This window comes from Anser brachyrhynchus (genome assembly GCF_964034855.1).
Source record: "Anser brachyrhynchus genome assembly, chromosome: 5".
Lineage (NCBI taxonomy): Eukaryota > Metazoa > Chordata > Aves > Anseriformes > Anatidae > Anser > Anser brachyrhynchus.
This window is the reverse complement of record NC_137699.1, coordinates 34,289,578-34,306,325: the sequence shown is the minus strand read 5'-3', so window position 1 is coordinate 34,306,325 and position 16,748 is coordinate 34,289,578. Positions and strand designations below refer to the sequence as shown.

The 16,748-nt window shown below is 40.9% G+C and overlaps 2 protein-coding genes across 7 annotated transcripts in view; one reads left to right on the top strand and one right to left on the bottom strand.

The window, feature by feature from the left end:
• CSTPP1 (centriolar satellite-associated tubulin polyglutamylase complex regulator 1) overlaps positions 1-8,390 on the bottom strand; it is a 116,484-nt gene extending 108,094 nt beyond the window's left edge. For 3 of the 5 annotated variants that reach the window (XR_013952100.1, XR_013952101.1, XR_013952102.1), the window contains exon 1: positions 8,015-8,386. Coding sequence is in view for 2 of the 5 variants with exons in the window: in XM_080594701.1 (XP_080450827.1) it covers positions 8,015-8,060 (46 nt within the window). In the remaining 3 variants the exon portion in view is untranslated. Of the gene's footprint in view, positions 1-8,014 lie in introns of all 5 variants that reach the window. The other 2 variants (XM_080594701.1, XM_080594700.1) reach the window with 2 other exon arrangements.
• LRP4 (LDL receptor related protein 4) overlaps positions 7,892-16,748 on the top strand; it is an 89,655-nt gene continuing 80,798 nt past the window's right edge. The window contains exons 1-3 of one of the 2 annotated variants that reach the window (XM_080594639.1): positions 7,892-8,018; positions 8,529-8,611; positions 11,672-11,773. The gene's annotated coding sequence lies outside the window, so the exon portion shown is untranslated. The remainder of the gene's footprint in view (positions 8,019-8,528; positions 8,612-11,671; positions 11,774-16,748) is intronic. The other variant, XM_080594638.1, reaches the window with a different exon arrangement.

Sequence of the window (16,748 nt, the reverse complement as noted above, 5' to 3'; positions counted from 1 at the left end):
TACACAGCATGGAAATCCCTTTCATCTTAGTGTGGGGCAGGTGGACTTCAAGAGAGGCCCGGAAGTGATTATTCCCAGTGGATACAGTGATTAAAAGTATGTATGAACATTGATTGCTATCAGGGGATTTCTCTGCCTAGAACACTTTTCAGGACAATGGCAAAATTGGTTAAGCACACCCTGGAAAATACCTTGCAGCTGATAGCAAAATGGTGAGCCAAAGGTTCAAAGATATTATCTGGCACTAAAAGATACAGGGCGTAGCTTTATTTAATTATTTTAATGCAAAGGAATAAATTTAATTTATGTGAGTGATTAAAGAAAAATAGCTCTGCGCACCTGTGTCCCCTGAGGGAGGAATGAGTCGTGCAGCTCAGTCACAGTCTTAAGATAACAGCAACTGGGTAACTTTATTTCAGCCCATCCTTCCTTCCTCTTCATTATGCAGCCCATCTTACACCCAGAAACCGTCTTCCCAGGCCCCTCGTGAGCTGTCAGCGGTACCAGGTTAAGCCAGGAAACCCTACAAGCAGACAGCCTTCCACTCACATCGGTCTGCAACGCGTTCCTACTCAACTGCAAAACCATTTCCTAAACTTTGTGGGGAAGCATACACACCTTTTGTTGAAGGGCCCCTATCAGCGAAACACATTTTTGTTATTTGGCTTGTTTGGAGTCATTAACCTCTCCCCTAAAAGTCTAAGGGAATAAACAGACATGGTCCTACAGTGCTGCACAACACAATAAAACTGACCTTTATAACAAAGACCTTTGAGTCTGCTCCTGGAGAATAACTTAACTTTCAGCATGGAATTTCAGACATTTCTGTCACACGTAAGTGTACGCAAATATGCACGGGTCACTACTGAATACAGTCACTGGACAAAGGATATTTCTGTTAAGCTTTTTGCTGCATGGTCTCTGGATCCTGGCAAAGAACCTCTCTCCATATTTCCCAGAAGGTAGGTAGGGGAGTGGGGGAGGGAAGAAATTAGTGAGCAGAGAAGCTGAAAGAAAATAGCACTTGCAATCTACTTTAGAAGCCTCTCTCCTTGGCTCTTCGACTACTGTGCTGTTTTCCAGGTAGCACAGCTCACAGTGCCAAACCAAATTCCAGTTCTGGCTTCCTGTTCTCTGGCTGCCTAGTTTCATGGAACGGTATGAGCAGTGTTTTATAGCCCGACCAACTCGATCCTACACAAAAAAAGTCATAGAATAAAACTTAATTTGCAGGCAGGTTCTAGCAGGCCAGAGAGGCAAAATAAAATGCCAGGAGTCTGGTTATAGCAAAACATTAGTGCCATAATTTATACAAATGGTACTTTCCATAACAAACACTGGAACCATACCGCAATGTTACCTATTTATGCAAGCACAGAGTTAAAAATCCATGGGGTCCTGTACAAAACAAACATGATGATTCATAGGTTTTAACTATGTTTTAGATTCTTTGAAAATCTGGGGAGATGGCGTATTGGTACAGTCATTGGTCATACTTTTGAAGTTAACTTTGCAATAAGGCAAGAAGTCCAAATCAGTATGCAAAGACCAAATACTCATTCAACAATGCCATTACAGCTTGCTCTCTCTGCTCATTTCCTTCCTGATAGGACTCCGGTATATTGCAGCTTCCATGCACATTACCTTCATCATTTATTGTTTATGGCTTATTCCAACAAAAGATCTTCTCCCTGCTCATACAAAACCTTCCTAGGTAGTGGATCACGCAACCTGTATTTGCTAAGCTCTTCCCCAAACATGCCCACACCCCACCATCACTCATGTGCTCAAGGTTCAAAGTGAATTTTGGAATTAAGGCACTTTGGCTCAAAACCAAGTTCAGGGTTGAATAGTGGCTGTTCAATCCAAGCATGGCCAGACCAGGTCATACAAGTTTCCTCCAGCTTACAAGAAAAAGGCAAACAAGGATTACATGCACAGTCAATCCACATTCTCTGTGTACTCTACAACAACAGTTTACACGATCCCAACTAATTCCCTTTAGCTGTAACAGTACCCAATCACGTACCAAAAATAGTCCTTTTCTAAGTCTGTGAGTGACTTCTTTCAGTCTGCTTATGAGAACAAACAGTCCTGATAATCTGTAACTTGATGACAAAATATGCTAAGTACAAGCATTGATACTTGAAAAAATCTTGAAGGAAAAGGAAAAATGAATGCAAATAATACCAATACATGAAACAGAATATATGCTTTGAAATTCTCAAAGTCAGAAATTCAGGAGGAAGGAAGGAAATACACGTCACCTTTAAGTAATGATATTGCATATATGTATTTTTTTTTATTATTTTATTTTTTTAATTACCGGTAGTGCTCAGGAACCAGGAGGATTAAGACCTTACGTGTGCTGTAGTACTGTTCACAAGGGTTGCATAACACCTACTTTAGCACACACTGGGAACATGATCGAGTTAACCATGTTGCTTCTGCATATTAGCTACGTACTTTTACAGCTTAGATACATTTCCCTAACACTACATTAATAAGAAGTTTCTCTTTCCAAGAAGTTTGCTTTTTCTTAGAGGCATAGAGAAAAATAATACTGAAAAGAAAAACACCAGCATGCTTACCAAAAGTGCTACTGCATGTCATAAACAAAGGGAATAGGAAACATGGGGTGGCCAGAGGATGCAATAAAAAGAGCAGCAGAAGCTGCAAAGAGAAAAATAAAGTGTGCCAAACAAGTTGAAGGAAGACTACGATTGGAATAAATTTACACAGGATAGTAAAACACACATCAGGACAGGCCAGCAGGCATATCCTGCTAAAAGAAGCAGCAGAAAGAGCCCTACAGCAGAGGTAAGCCTTACCGAATGATCAAATCAGCTAGCTACACTAGTGCTCAGCTCTTCAAGAGAGATGCCTTCTAATGGAACATGAACTCTCTACCAGAGCAATTTCTAGAGTAGGTTTTCTTTTTTTTTTTTTTTATTTTCCCTACCTGGTTCATTCCTAGCATAGCAGAATATTTTGAAAAATCAGGAGTGAGAATTCCTGGATAATAAGACCAATTTTTATTAATTATTTGCCTCCTCCTCGACTAAAGTGCTGAAAATACACACTCTTCGATGCAATTAACGATATAATTTATTTCAGTTATCAGAAGTTCAAAAGCATTGCAAGCTTTAACGCACTTGAAATATTTTCTGCATTTTTAAATCTCTAAGAGTGTACAAAGTATCAGCTAAGTACACTTTCCGAATTTATTCTAAATTGGTGTTTAACTAAGGAGCCTGCTGTATTACTGAATTTTGGAAAGAGACATCTACGATAACACCAAACCAGCTGCATGCAAGGAACAATAATGATGTGAGAAGGAATTAGCAAGGATACAAACTGCAAGAACAAAATAACAAATTCTGGAAGATTTTCCAGCATTAATGGTCTTTCAGGATGCTATTCTTAATCTCTTCAGATATCCCCAAGGAAAGGACTGAGCAAGAGAAGTATGTAAACAAAACAATCAACCTAAAAGCTAAATCACCATACAGCTGTGGTTCCTTCCAACTTGGCAGTAAAATTTCCTACTAACCCTAAAAAACGGGGTAAAAGGACAAAACATGTGACAAAGTGCAAGGAGACCTGGTCGGACCAGAGATAAACACTACGATGGGAGACCCCTATTCACGCACCCCTATTCAGGAAAGCATGCTAAAAGGCAACATGACACATTGTATTTTGTACGTTTAGAGTTTCGTAACTGCTTTCAATAACAACAACAACAAAATGTTTCAGTTTATAGATTTATGCTGACCATAACTGAAAATTTGTTTCGAACAATTAATCAGCATATTAATTGCAAACCATGACATTACCCTCTTTCAGTTTGCACACACATCCTCAGACCACACACAGACCGACTTCGCTGCTCAAGTCCCTCCAGCAACCACCTCCTGTAAGACACAGTACAGCTGCTAGGAATCACCACCTCTTCATTGCAAAACTGTTGAGCTATTTAAAAAAATACAAAATAAAAAAAATCTGAGTTTACACAGTGCGTTATTAACACCGTGGAAGTAATCATCATTCCAGCTTGTTCTAAGGACACTAAATAACCCAGTGGCTCCCTAACTCTTCAGACTCACATGCTCTCCAGTTCTGGAAGTCTCCCTAGCTCAGTCTCACATTTCCCTTATGCCCTTCAAGCTAAAGTGGAAGTCCTGAAGTGCAGCAGCAGGTTTGGGGACGAAACTGCAATCTTTTGGAGAAAGTACTAGATGTTGGAGAAACTACTAGTATCTTAGAAGATTCTAACGTATCATTTTTACATTCAAACTTTAATGCATCTGCGAGGAAGTCATTCATACTCCATGTTATAGACATCCCATCCATACAACAGAGCAAGAAAGAAAAAGAAGGAGAAAAAAAAAAAAAGCATTGCATTGTTTTCACTTTTTAGACCACAAGCTTTTTCAGCCAGAGTGCTTCACAAAAGCTTGTCAAATACCTCAATGAAAAGGAGGTTCAGCATGGGCTGAGATGTCTGGATACCAATGTAAACTATATGTTGAATATGCTGGTAAAGAAATTGTTTGTGCTCAGGAAAATTGAGTTGGGAAGTCCAAGACTGTTCAGAAGAAGAGTAAACCCTGGGCGCGTGCAAAGTCTCTGCACAACTGAAGTTCTCTGCTGGAAGCTGCCATTGGTTTTGTAAAAGCACCAATGCCATGAATGTTCTTTCAATTCATTAAGCTCAAGACCTCTTCAGAGAGAGATGAGGAAACAGGACCATGTTTCTGGCACTCAGTAGCCCCATGCTTTACCAAGAAGGCATTTCCCTAACAGAATATTTATGTTCTTACATGTCTTATGTTGGCAAAGGAAGAAAAGAAACAACATCCTGGAGTTGGCAAGTGAAAAGTGGGAGAATCCAGGGGAAAATAAAAGTTCAGAAATTTGCAATAATCTTCAGCACTTTCTTTATAACAGAGGAGGAGGGGAAACATACAATTTGAAGCTTCAGAAGACAGCTGCATGAGTAGAACAATACACTAAGTGCTCCACTGCCTGCTATAAATAACCAAGCAATCACCAGTTATTAAACCATAATGAGGAAGGCATGGAAAAGTGTCTCAAATAGGCCTCATTTTGCCTACTGTAGTTCTAGTCTCATCCATCAAATGTAAAACACATTTTCATCACTATCCCCAAACACTAAATGTTGTTTACTCAGTGAAAACGCTGTTTAAAATATCCTGCTTGTTACAACTTCTTCGCTGTAGCCTTTCTGCCAACTTTGCAGACCTCATTTCCTTTCCTATTCTCTCAATTCTAGTCACCTCTGTTCTTCTACCTGCTGTCTCACAGTCACTATGGCATGAGTTTTGCATTTTCCAGGAACTCTGCTGTACCAAAGATTTGCATTTATTTTTCATTTTAAGTGAATGTTTGATTCACTTCTTCATGTTTATTTCTATTTTAACTCACAACTTTTTTTCCCCCCCTTAGAACATGTTCAACTGTGTAGTACTCTTAGCATCCAAATTGGACACAAAATATATATATTTTTTTCATATTTAAGGTAAAAGTGAACACAGCAAGTAACACTAGGTTATTTTGGCCACTCATTTTTATTTGTTTGCCTATTTTCAGTTCTGAGAAGGGAGGGAAAAGAGGTTAGGTGTAGCTCACCCATTCCAGGCCAGGAAAGACCGAGTGCCATCTGATCTGGGAGACTCAAAGAATACCTTATGTGGCAGCCTGGGGCAACACAATTTCAGAATGAAATTACAGAATGTGAAACTTGTTTATCACAGTTGCTTACAACCCCACATCAGACAACAATATTAACCAGACTTCAAGGTACACAACACGACAAAGCCAAACAATGGCGATTTCAGAATGCTAAATAATGCAGAAAACTAAAAAGCATCTTATAAAAACAGTTTTTATCAATTCCCCACTGTGAAGACAAAATTCATTCTGTATTGTGTGTGAGCAGCTTGGTAAGTCACAAAGTCTCGTGAAGACAAAACAATTACTCTTGATGACATTTACAGCCAATGAAAATACCCCTGCGTAGCAGACGCTTTCTCTCTAATAGAGGACAGATTGTAACTTAAACAGAAGGATGTGCTATGTGATCAACACAACAAGCTCTTATACAAGCTACTGCTCAACCTGCATGCTCATATGTGTGTCTTCACCTAACCCAAATGTCACAAAAATTTAGAAGGGTTTACAAAATGAAAAGGGAATGGTAGATTAGCAAGTAGAACAGAGATAAAAGGAGGCTCACTTTAAGTAGGCTAATAAAGCTGCTTGCACCGCGCAATATTACACACCTCTCAGAAGTCTCACTTCTCAGCTTCAGGTGTAAAACAGAAAACTGGCTATTTCTCCTTACTCTTTAAGATTTTTTTAGTCTGCCTCCTAGATTGTTTTGACTGATTCAGTCCTTACTGACAAATTTCACACGAGTAAGAGCTAAGCGCCGATTTCATTAAAAACAATTAAACAAACCTAAAACCAAGTTGGCTCATTAAAAAAAAGAAATTTTGCAAGTTTCAGCCTAGAGCAACTCTGTGGAAAAGTTATGAGCGTCTCTATTAATGCGTAGGTTGAAAACGCTGACGTGGTGTGATAGAGTAGTACACAACTGAAGGGTGTATTTACGTGGCATGCTGTGATATTGTTCTCAAATACCTGAACTAGCGCCAACATTGAAATCAGTAGTAGGAACTTCACCGAAGTGGATCTCCTGAGAATCATCCTGAACTGAGAACTAAACCTCCGATTTCTGCCTTGAGTTTCCTTAACGCAGAACAGCATTGTGGTCACGTAGGGGGATGCACAAAGCATCCCAGTAACTGTCTAGTAGCAAAAGCACGAGATTCTACTCCGAGAGGACCTACGTCACTCCTCTGCTTAACCACTTCAGCTCTCTTTCTTGCCATGACTCTGAAAGAACAATCGGATCCCTACTCGTTGACACCAGTGCTAGGCTAAAGAAACAAAGTTCTTTTAGCCTCCCCCCTGCAAGACTGGATTTCCATTTACTGGAAGCTAGCGATGTTCTCCTAGCCTTGTCCCATTCTGACTTACCAGAGATGGCAAAATCATGGTGGAATATGTACTACAAACCAATAAATGACATTTCTTACATTTTATTGTATAAGAAAGCTCCGGTAAGTTATGTATATCTTAACAGTTGTTACCAAACAGCATCTTGGGCCTAGAAAGTGGTGGCTGAAGAATTTCCCTCTTAAAATATTGACTTGTACGCATTCCAAGTGCTTACTACTTGCAATTCATCTCCTCTTTAGCAATTAAATGAAGTCATATTGACTTTTCTCCACCATAATTATTTTTCTTGACATACTAACACCTAATCCCTTTGCTCCTCAGTTTACTGGAACATCGAGTCGTAGTAACACAAACTGCTAGAGCTTCAAAGTTTGCAGTCAGTAAGGGAGCAGCTGCTTTATAAGTGAAAAGATTTCCATTTTACGGGACACAGATCAGCAGGAAACATCACCTTTATTCCAGAAGAAAGGCTAACGCCCAAGCCGCCTCAGGACCTAGCCCAAACCACCTCACAACCTAAGAGCAGCACCCCTTCTGACGTTGCGAAACGAGCCTAAAATAGGTTTGCTCTCACAAAGGAGAGGGCAGGTAGAGGACTTCCAGCAGTCCTCACAGAGGACTTCGGATGGGCTACGGGGGGTCATTGCAGCAGCACCTTGCTCCGTGCCACCCCCACAGCCCAAGGATGCGGGGAGGAGGCGGCAGCCCACCTTCCTCAGCCCAGCCCAGCCCGAAGGAAGATGGCACCCAGGGGAGCCCCTGCGTCCAAGAGGAGCCCCGCAGCCCCCCAGGAGGCACCCAGAGGGGTGCAAGAGCCCCGTTCCCCGCCCGTAAGCCCCGCAGCTGCCCCCTCGCAGCCGAGATGGCGGACACAGAGCCCCCCCCTTCTCGCCTCAGGGACTCGCCGCTCCCCCGGGCGGGGAAGGCAGCGCACCGGGCTGCCCCGCCGCGCCGCCCCGCTCCTCACCCAGGTACTCGGGCCCCGGCAGCGAGAGCCGCTCGGGGCTCAGCATCCTCCCGCCGCCGCTCCCTGACGGCTTCCGCCCGTTTCCAAGGCTCCCGACGCTCAGGGCCCGGCGCTGCTCCTCCGCTGGCCCCGGCCGGGAACGAGCCCCGCCGCCGCCACCGTTCCGGGCCCCGCAGCGCTCGGCCGGGGCCGCCTGCCCCGCCTCGGCCCCCGCCCCAACGCCTGCAGCGGGGCCACGGCGGTCACCCTGCACCCGCCCGGCGCTCGGCACGGGCCTGGGGCTGCGGGCGAGGCTGGGAGGCCGTGAGCCGCCTCAGGGGAAGGGGCTCTGGCGGGAGACGTGACGGCCCGGCCTGCCCTGAGGAAGGGGCTGGGGGTGACATGGCGGCCCGGCTGTGAGGAGGGGGCTGGGGGTGATGGCCTGGGCGACTGGGGACTCCTCAGAGGGAGAAGGGCTGAAGAGCCAAAATGGCATGAGGAGGAACGCGTATAAAGTCATTCTGGTTAAATTTAGGTTGGAAACCAGAAGGTGCCTAAGACCAGGGAGCTGCTGGAGGTTCTGGGCTGCAGCTGTGGGGGAAAGATCCAAATTCGAAGGTAAATGGAAATAAGTTACTGAAGGACGTTGCGCAGCAACCTTGTTCCAGAGAGCAAGGCCTGAGCAGGGTGACCACGGAGGCCCCTTACAGTTACATTGGTTTGTCAGTACTGCTCCATGGCTCCCAGACTGTTTTGTGGCAGCCCTGGTTCTCCAGAGAGGAGGGAATGGGGAGCATCAGGCACTGCCTGTTACTCACAGGAAAGTAGAAAGTAACAGAAAAGTTCTGAGCCACAGGGCGCTCTCTGCTCGTCTGGGAAGTTCTCCTGGGACACAGGACAGGCAGAGCTCATCGCATGGCAGGAAGCAGCTCTGCTGGGTGCTTTTTCCACAGAAGCTGATGGGGCTAAAATTTCCAAATGCTTTTGCAGTTTCTTGCGTCAGCATTAGAAAACTCCCAGCCCAGGATGTAATCCCAGGAGTTCCAAAAGAAGAACTGGGAAGTGTTATGTTTTTAATGACATGCAAAAGAACAGAAATTAGATAAACCACTTACATGTGCATGCAACCTGCCTTTATTCCAGAAAAGGAAAGTGCTGTCGCTGTTGGAAACTCAACTAACTTCTACTCAAAGTACAGCCCCAGTTAAAAAGAGCAAATAGGATGTTATAGATAATCTATTTAAATTCCACATTCCCTCCACCACCCTCGCCCCCCCCCCAGTTGCCTGGACCTTTCTGCTGTCTTTGTCTTGTTCTGTCTTTAAAAGAACATCTTAGATATAAGTATTTGAAAGCTGAGTAGTGAGAATAATGTAGGAAACAGACTGAGACACCCCAGTATGAAGAGCGATTGGATAAAAGTTAAGACTGTCTTAAAGAGGATCATTAAACATATAAAATGACGATATTATTGAAAATTATTTGTTACAATGAAGTTCACTTTAAAATCCATGTGTCCAGTTTTGCAGTTTAAGCATTTAGTTCTGTGTATTTAAAGGCTATAAATTTAAAGAAGAGAGATTTTGATACCAGATAAAATCAGATTGTAGAATACATTGATGCAAGATATTTTTGGAGCCAAGAATTCAGCAGAATTTAGAAAGGAAGTAGATGTTTTTACACAGAATGAGAAAATACGGGATTATGTTATTACATATAAAAACATATGGGGAAAAAAAAGAGCACAATGGCTGGAGGAACGTGAACTATTGTACTTCATGGTGAAGCCAATTATCTGACTAACAAGGTTTTGGAAAACATTTTTCCTAACATGAGGTCTATTCCATAACTGCTCACTTTAGGGTTTCAGGCACTTTGCAGTGAGGTATCTGGTTCTAGGCCACTGTTGGAGAGGAGACAGAATTTGGTAGACACCCTGTGATCGTTAGGTTTAAGAACACAGTTCTTGTGCTTTTAAAACTAATGTCGAGATCTGTTTTCACAAGCAGTCCTTTACTGTCATCCAGGCAGTTCGACTGGTATTTAAAAGCCAAATCTAGATGGCTTTCCTATATTCCCAGTCAGCTGTGCTGGTCAGAGCTTTCCGCAGGTTGTTCACTGTTTCGTTTTTGTTCTTTAACCCATTTCTCTAAAACACTATTTCTCCTTGGTCAGTTTCTGGAGCACTCCTTTACAAGATGCTTTTAATGTCAATTTTTAACAACTACATTACAATGTTTCTATTTTGTATTTTCTCTGGGATTTTTTTTTTTCTTCTTACAGTTTGGTCTCTATGGATTGCACTGTGTTATTTCCCTTAAGCTAGCTCAGGGAATCCTTTTGGACACCGAGCGCATTTGTGGTTGTAATAATGATAAGTTTCAGTAGTAGTGGCGCCTGACTGTTAATGACTCGAAGAAAAATATATGAAAACAAGACGTAATTTCTGGAGCCATTTATAAACTTCCCTGTTTACTATAATTTCTTTCTGGGCCTGCCAGAGCCAGGATTAGGTGATAAAACTGATCAGCTGCAGCACTCAGCACTCACCTGTTCTCTCATGCTTGTGACCTGAAAAGGAAGAAATGCTGCCAGCCTGGCCATGGGTATTGCTTCCCCATATTCATCTTTGAACCCAAGACTATTGTGTTTTAATAAAAAGCTCTTTTAAATTGAGAAGGCTTTTCTGGATCAGTGGAAAACATCTGCAAGTTTAGTAGCTGCTCCAGGAAGAACAGCCCTCTAACAGGAGGTTAATGTTCTTTTGGACCCAGCTGGAAGAATGACAATGAAAAACAGTAGTTGTCTCTGTCAGCAACTCCTCGGTAGATAATCAGGGGTACAGGTCTCACGTTAGGACAAACATAGGGAGTAGACTGTCAGGGTTACCATCCACCCTGGCAAACATGGTGATGCTTACATCTTTTAACTAGACGTGCTGAGTTTGCCTACCAGCATTTGGGAATCCAAATCAGTCTTTCAAGAAGATCAGCTGGACTACATTGATATATTTTATGAACACCGCCTTTCAGAGTTAAAGTGACCTTGATTTGATTTAGCTTAATTCACTTCAAAGTCTGGTTTTGGAAGGCTTTCAGAAGTCATACCTTTAGGTAAATAGGGGTAATTTACTGTTATAAAAGACCATGTGTTCGCAAGTTTGAAAATAGTCAGTGGCATAATTTAAATTATATCATAAAAGAAAAGATCTCTATTAGGTTATGATGCATGGACTGGAAAACTCCTTCCTGTGTCAGTTTTACAAGAGTTTCTCATCAATTTAGCTTAAATCAGATTTCTCTTCTCCATTCCCACATACTTTGCACTCAGTGTGTTAATTGTGTTGTTTAATCTTTGCTGTTTTTATGATCACTCTTCTAAATGATACTATCAAAGTTCTTCTGATTATTTTTTTTTATTAGCCAGAGTTCTGTGAGACAGCTCCGCATTCAGAGAGATTATTATATAGAATAATAAACAGGACTAGATATCAAGCAACAAATTCCAGAGGGAATGCCTTGTTTTAAACAGACTGAGTCATTTTGTCTGGCTTCTATTAATTTTTCTTGGAATGAAATATTTTATTTACTTAGAATTTTAACAATTGTTGCTAAAGTATTTACAATAAAGCATAGTGGTATTGGAGGCAAAAATGTAACTTTTTTTTTTTTTCTTCAGGAAGCAGTTGGAAACTGTTGCTTTAAAGGTTATAACCACAACATACAAAGAACTAGGTTGTGGGGAGTCTTCAGTCCTGTTCCAGGTCCGACTTGTATTCATGTAAGCAAGTTTCACAAGAAACACTAGGAAACTGTCTCTAGGCTTTCTTGTTTATCTTTTGAGTGTCCAAAGCATTGTCCTATTTTAGAAGAGTTAGCTAAGAGCCTATACTGTGCAGGGCTTTTGGGGATTTGGTGGTGCTTTGTATTTTTTGAGGTCTTCCATATATTTGCCAACTGAGCTTTACCTGGTACATGAGAAACAATAAAATTGCTGGTGGGATAACAAAACATGTTTATCTGAAGACACCTGAAAAACAAATCACAGTGAGAGGAGAAAACACTGAGTGAAAACAGTTGTCAATTTTTATTGATGATCTATTGTTTTAGGCACCATAGCAGAGATAAGTTTTGAAGGGCAATCTGAAGGAATGGGGAATAAGATCTTCACATACTATTGTTTATGTAAATTATTGGAAATCTTGTAAATGAGATTAGGATTCTATTATGCAAGACATTTGAAAAATAATTGGTGCTGCAGCTGGATGATTCATTTATGAGTCAGTTGCAAACTCATAAAAAAACTCCCAATTAATTTCTGATTTAATAATTATATGTATGAATTATGATCAAACTCTCTAAACACATGCACTAAAAATAAGATTATCTTAAATAAAAAGGTCAGCCAAAACCACAATGAAATTATGTGATGAAATCTGTATTTTCATATTGTTGATTCCTCAGGAGACATTTACAGAGAAAGATCCAGTACTCCCAGTGCTTATCCTGCTCTGAGCCTCCTTATGCTGAATGAACTGTGTATCTAGTTTACAGTCAGCACAACAATTAGTGCTGTCACTGTTCCCTAATAAGGTAGTATTAATACTAATTTACCTCTGCATGTAAAACCTAGGTAACCAGATGGGTTTTAGATTGTTTTTAAGGCCAACAGATGTTAGAGAAATGAGATTCACAGTTTCTCACCCCTTACATCTGCCACAAAATGAAGTCTAGAAACAACATTGTGTTTTCCAGCTAGTGATAGGACATGATGACAGCAGCAGCTCTCTTAAATTGCCAGCATTTGTACCATTAAAAGGGCTTAAGTTTGATACGTGTACTTATACCTGGAATTCTTAAGTCGAGTATATACTTAACTGGTAAGGTGTCATAAGCACGCAGGAGACTACGCTGTGAACATAATTTATTTCTTCTTTACTAGTAGTTTACCTACTTATCCTTAGTCTGGATCACTGAGATTTTGTCTTGTTCCTTGAACTGGTGGACAGAAGAAAGTAAGTAGAGATCTGATGTAATTTTGAGGTCTCTCTATGTTGATAAACTTTACATTCACCTCTCTATGTTGATAAACTTTATGTTCACCCGAGGATTTAGGTTTAATCAAGTTGTGAGATCCTTATATTTTAAATGTAAGTTCTTAGAGAAAAAAATGTGAAACATTCTTCTACTTGTTGGACATGAAAGTAGTTTTAAATTCTGGACGATCTGCTTATGAGAAGAGGGAATATTATTATGACAGGTTCTGTGACTTATGGAGGCTACATCTTCATTTTAAAATCAAGGGTAGCTGTAGGTGGTATGGTAGATTCCTGTCATGTATTATATGCGTTGTCCAAGTTTTAGTTGTTTTTGAGCTCGGTGTTAGTAAGCAAATTTGGCTTTTTTTTGCAAAAGCAAACTGCTGAAAGACTCCCCTTCAGTTTTTGTTCCCATTATCTCTTCAGGAAGGAAAGGACAACATCTTTAAAAATACTTAAGTGCCAAGCGAGTGACCCTTCTCTGCTGGAATGCCGCCGCACTAATGATGCAGAGAAGAAAAACAGCCATTTCTGGCAGAGTTTTCAGGATCTCTCATGCCAAACAAAAAAGAAAGTCTAAAATGCCTGGTAAAAATAAATATCAGTATGAAATTCTGGCATGGAAAACATTTCTGACAGCCAAGGCTTAGCTCATCCTGGGGGGTAACTCAAGAAGGCCTGCAATTTTCATTCTTCATTTCTGCTCATTGAATGTTCCTTGCAAACTTAAGCATCTAGACCATATCGTCTATTGGTCCAGGTGTCTGCGTGATAAAATACGTAAATGAAGCCGCGTGTGTGTGTGTTTACACGCACACAAGAGAAGGGACAGGTCTGTGTGGAAATGAGCTGTTGCTTCCTAGGCTGAAGTGAAGCAGTAACTCTGACAGCTGGACTGGACAGCTCTTATGGGAAAGGGACATAAATTCCTCTCTGCAGTACAGAGACTTAGCACATTCAAAATAGTCTGGAAGTAAGTAAGACAGAAGTCTTACAACATCTACAGAGAAGATCAAATGATGGAAACAAGGAAAAAAATAGCAGAAGGAAGTGGAAATGATAGATTCATTAAAGTTGTGAAACCCTTGCAAAAGAATCCTTAGTTCTACTTTTTAGGTACATAAAAGAGAGCCCCAGTATTTATTAGGGCTGTTGTGAGAGAGCACTGCAAAACATTGCAGCTATGCAAGAGCTGAAGTCAGTGTTCTTTTTAGTGAAAGCACACACTGATATGCCAGTCATTCACGCAGTAATATAAGATGACAAAGTGAAGAATGTTCTTTCCTTTCTGTTACATAATACTTGAGGTGTTTTCAGGAGTAACAGCTTTGTGGAGTCACCAAAAGAGAAGATAGAGACCAGAAGATTATATAGTGGTTGGAGAATTTAGGAAGAGATATTGAGAAGCAATAGATGGGAGATAGAAAAGGTGGCATGCAGATCATTACCGAGGGAGAAGATAAGCCAGAGGAGACTGAACCAGCAAATTAAGATACTAAGTTTTATCTGAGGAATGTATTTAAATTTTGCTTTTGATTTGCTGACTTTATTGTGCTTGTTTCTAAAACAGAAAAATAGATTGACCATTCTCCATTTGAAATTGATAACAACATGTAAGATAGTCAGAAACTCTCCTTAAGGCTCCAATTCTTTATACATTAAACTTTACACAGTGCAAGCAGAGTTGTTCCTTGAACACTCCTGAAGTTTAGGTATGCATCAGAGTTTCCCTCAAACTCTGTGACTAGAGTACATTTCTGCTATTTACTAATCATATTTGGTATGGTCTAAGTTATGTGAAAGAGAAACCTGCAGTCTCTGTGACTAAATTTTCACTGTGCATCAAAAGCGTACCTCTGTGCTTGCTAAAGTCCTTCAGTTTCCATCAACTGTGCTGACCTAGATTAAAGCATAAATGGAAATGCAATACACAACCCCCCATTATCTAGAATTCTCAGGATATTAATCTTGGGTGAATAGTATTAAAAATATAATGCTTAAGTATCCTAAAATTGCAATGACATAGATGTAAGTATACATGGCTGGGAGGGAGATTGGACATGTGTGTATATGTGTGGGCAGCTGATCTCAGACTCAGGAGGGTGTGTACAACTCTGGGATCTTGCTCCCACCTGTGCCTTTATTCAGGTCTCACTTGGTGCTGGTAAGAAGCAATTAATTTGTTCCCTCATTCACATTTATCAAGAGCTAATATGAGAGAGGGAGAGGTGTTAAGAGGCGTCTCTGATTCAGCCACCTGATAGGAGAGCAGATGGTTGACATGCAGTATCTCTTATCAGAAAGGCTCAAGGGTTATATCTTGTGCATGCTGGCAGTACTTGCCTAACTCATCATGCCAGTAAAGTATTAGAACTGAATCATCTTCAAGAAAGAAAACACTCTTTATCTGTCTGTCTACATTTTTACATGTCACTCATCTCCATAGTGGCTGGGTTTCTGCAAACAAGAAAGGTTTGTGCGCTGAGGGAAAGATCTGTTTGTGTCTTTCACATCTATTCCCATGGCTCCTTGTTTCTCTTGCGGGCCCAATTCAGGTACTCTGTTTTTTTGAGGAAGGAAAACTCAGCCCATCAAAGCTATTCCTTGTACTGAGATGTAAGGTCACCTTTCTTTCTGATTGTGTGACTGAGTTCCACCACAAACCTTTTATTTGAACTTGGAAACTATTGATTACAAACCACATTAAGAGCCTGAAATCAAAGAAAAATACTCTTCCTCAGTTCTTTGGAAAACGCTTTTCTATGCATTCAAGAATTAATTTAGGAGCCACAACTTGCTGCTTATCCATTTGAATGTGTTTGGAGACTAAAGGTGGTTAGGCTTCTGCCTTCAAACCGAATTCTTCTACTGCTAGCTTTTAAAAGAACATTTTCCTTTTATGCTCTTCCTTTTTCTCTTCTTTTTTTTTTTTTTTTTTCTGTGCCAGAGTCAAGGTATTAAACTGTGCTCTTCCTAAGGCTAGGCCACGGGCTACCTTTGCAATGCAGACATTGTGCAAGGCCTGGGTAACTGCCATTTCACTGCGGGGAGGAGTCCAATCAGGAATAGAAGAGGGTGTATTTGCATTATTTTTACATAGAGGATGTAAAGGAACTGGCAAAAGAAAGAGCAGAACCAGCTTGCAGGACACCCAGGAAGAGCTACTATCTCAAACAAAACATGAAGAAAGATTTGGTTTGTTTTTTTTTTCTCCTGAGTTTGAGAGTCAACTTACTTACTTGGGGCTTTTTGAACCCCTCCATCAAGTGTCAATAGATAAATAAATAAAAGGGTTTTCAGATGAATCTGCACTTGGGTCATTAAATTACGTAGTGACTTTTGCAGGATTCTTCATATCTCAGCTTCTGCGTGTAGCCATTTAATGTAACATTTAGTTTTGCTGTTCTGCACTATAAAGTAGAATTAATAGTCTGTTAGATGGTCACAAATTTCCCCCAGATAAACAGGAATTTGACTGTTTAGAAGGCAGCAAATAAACAAAAGGCTGAGAACATGAAGTAGTGCATAAGCTCTGACTTGTTAACCTGAATTTTGTTTTGTTGCAAATGAAAACAACCGCGGTAACACTGAAGAAGACAACATATGGATCACTGTTGTCTTCAGAGTAAGTGGCTTCAACTTGAAAAAAAGCATAAAGGACAGCACTGACAGGACTTGAATGTTTATGACATCTAAAAGGACATCTGGGTTCAAAGT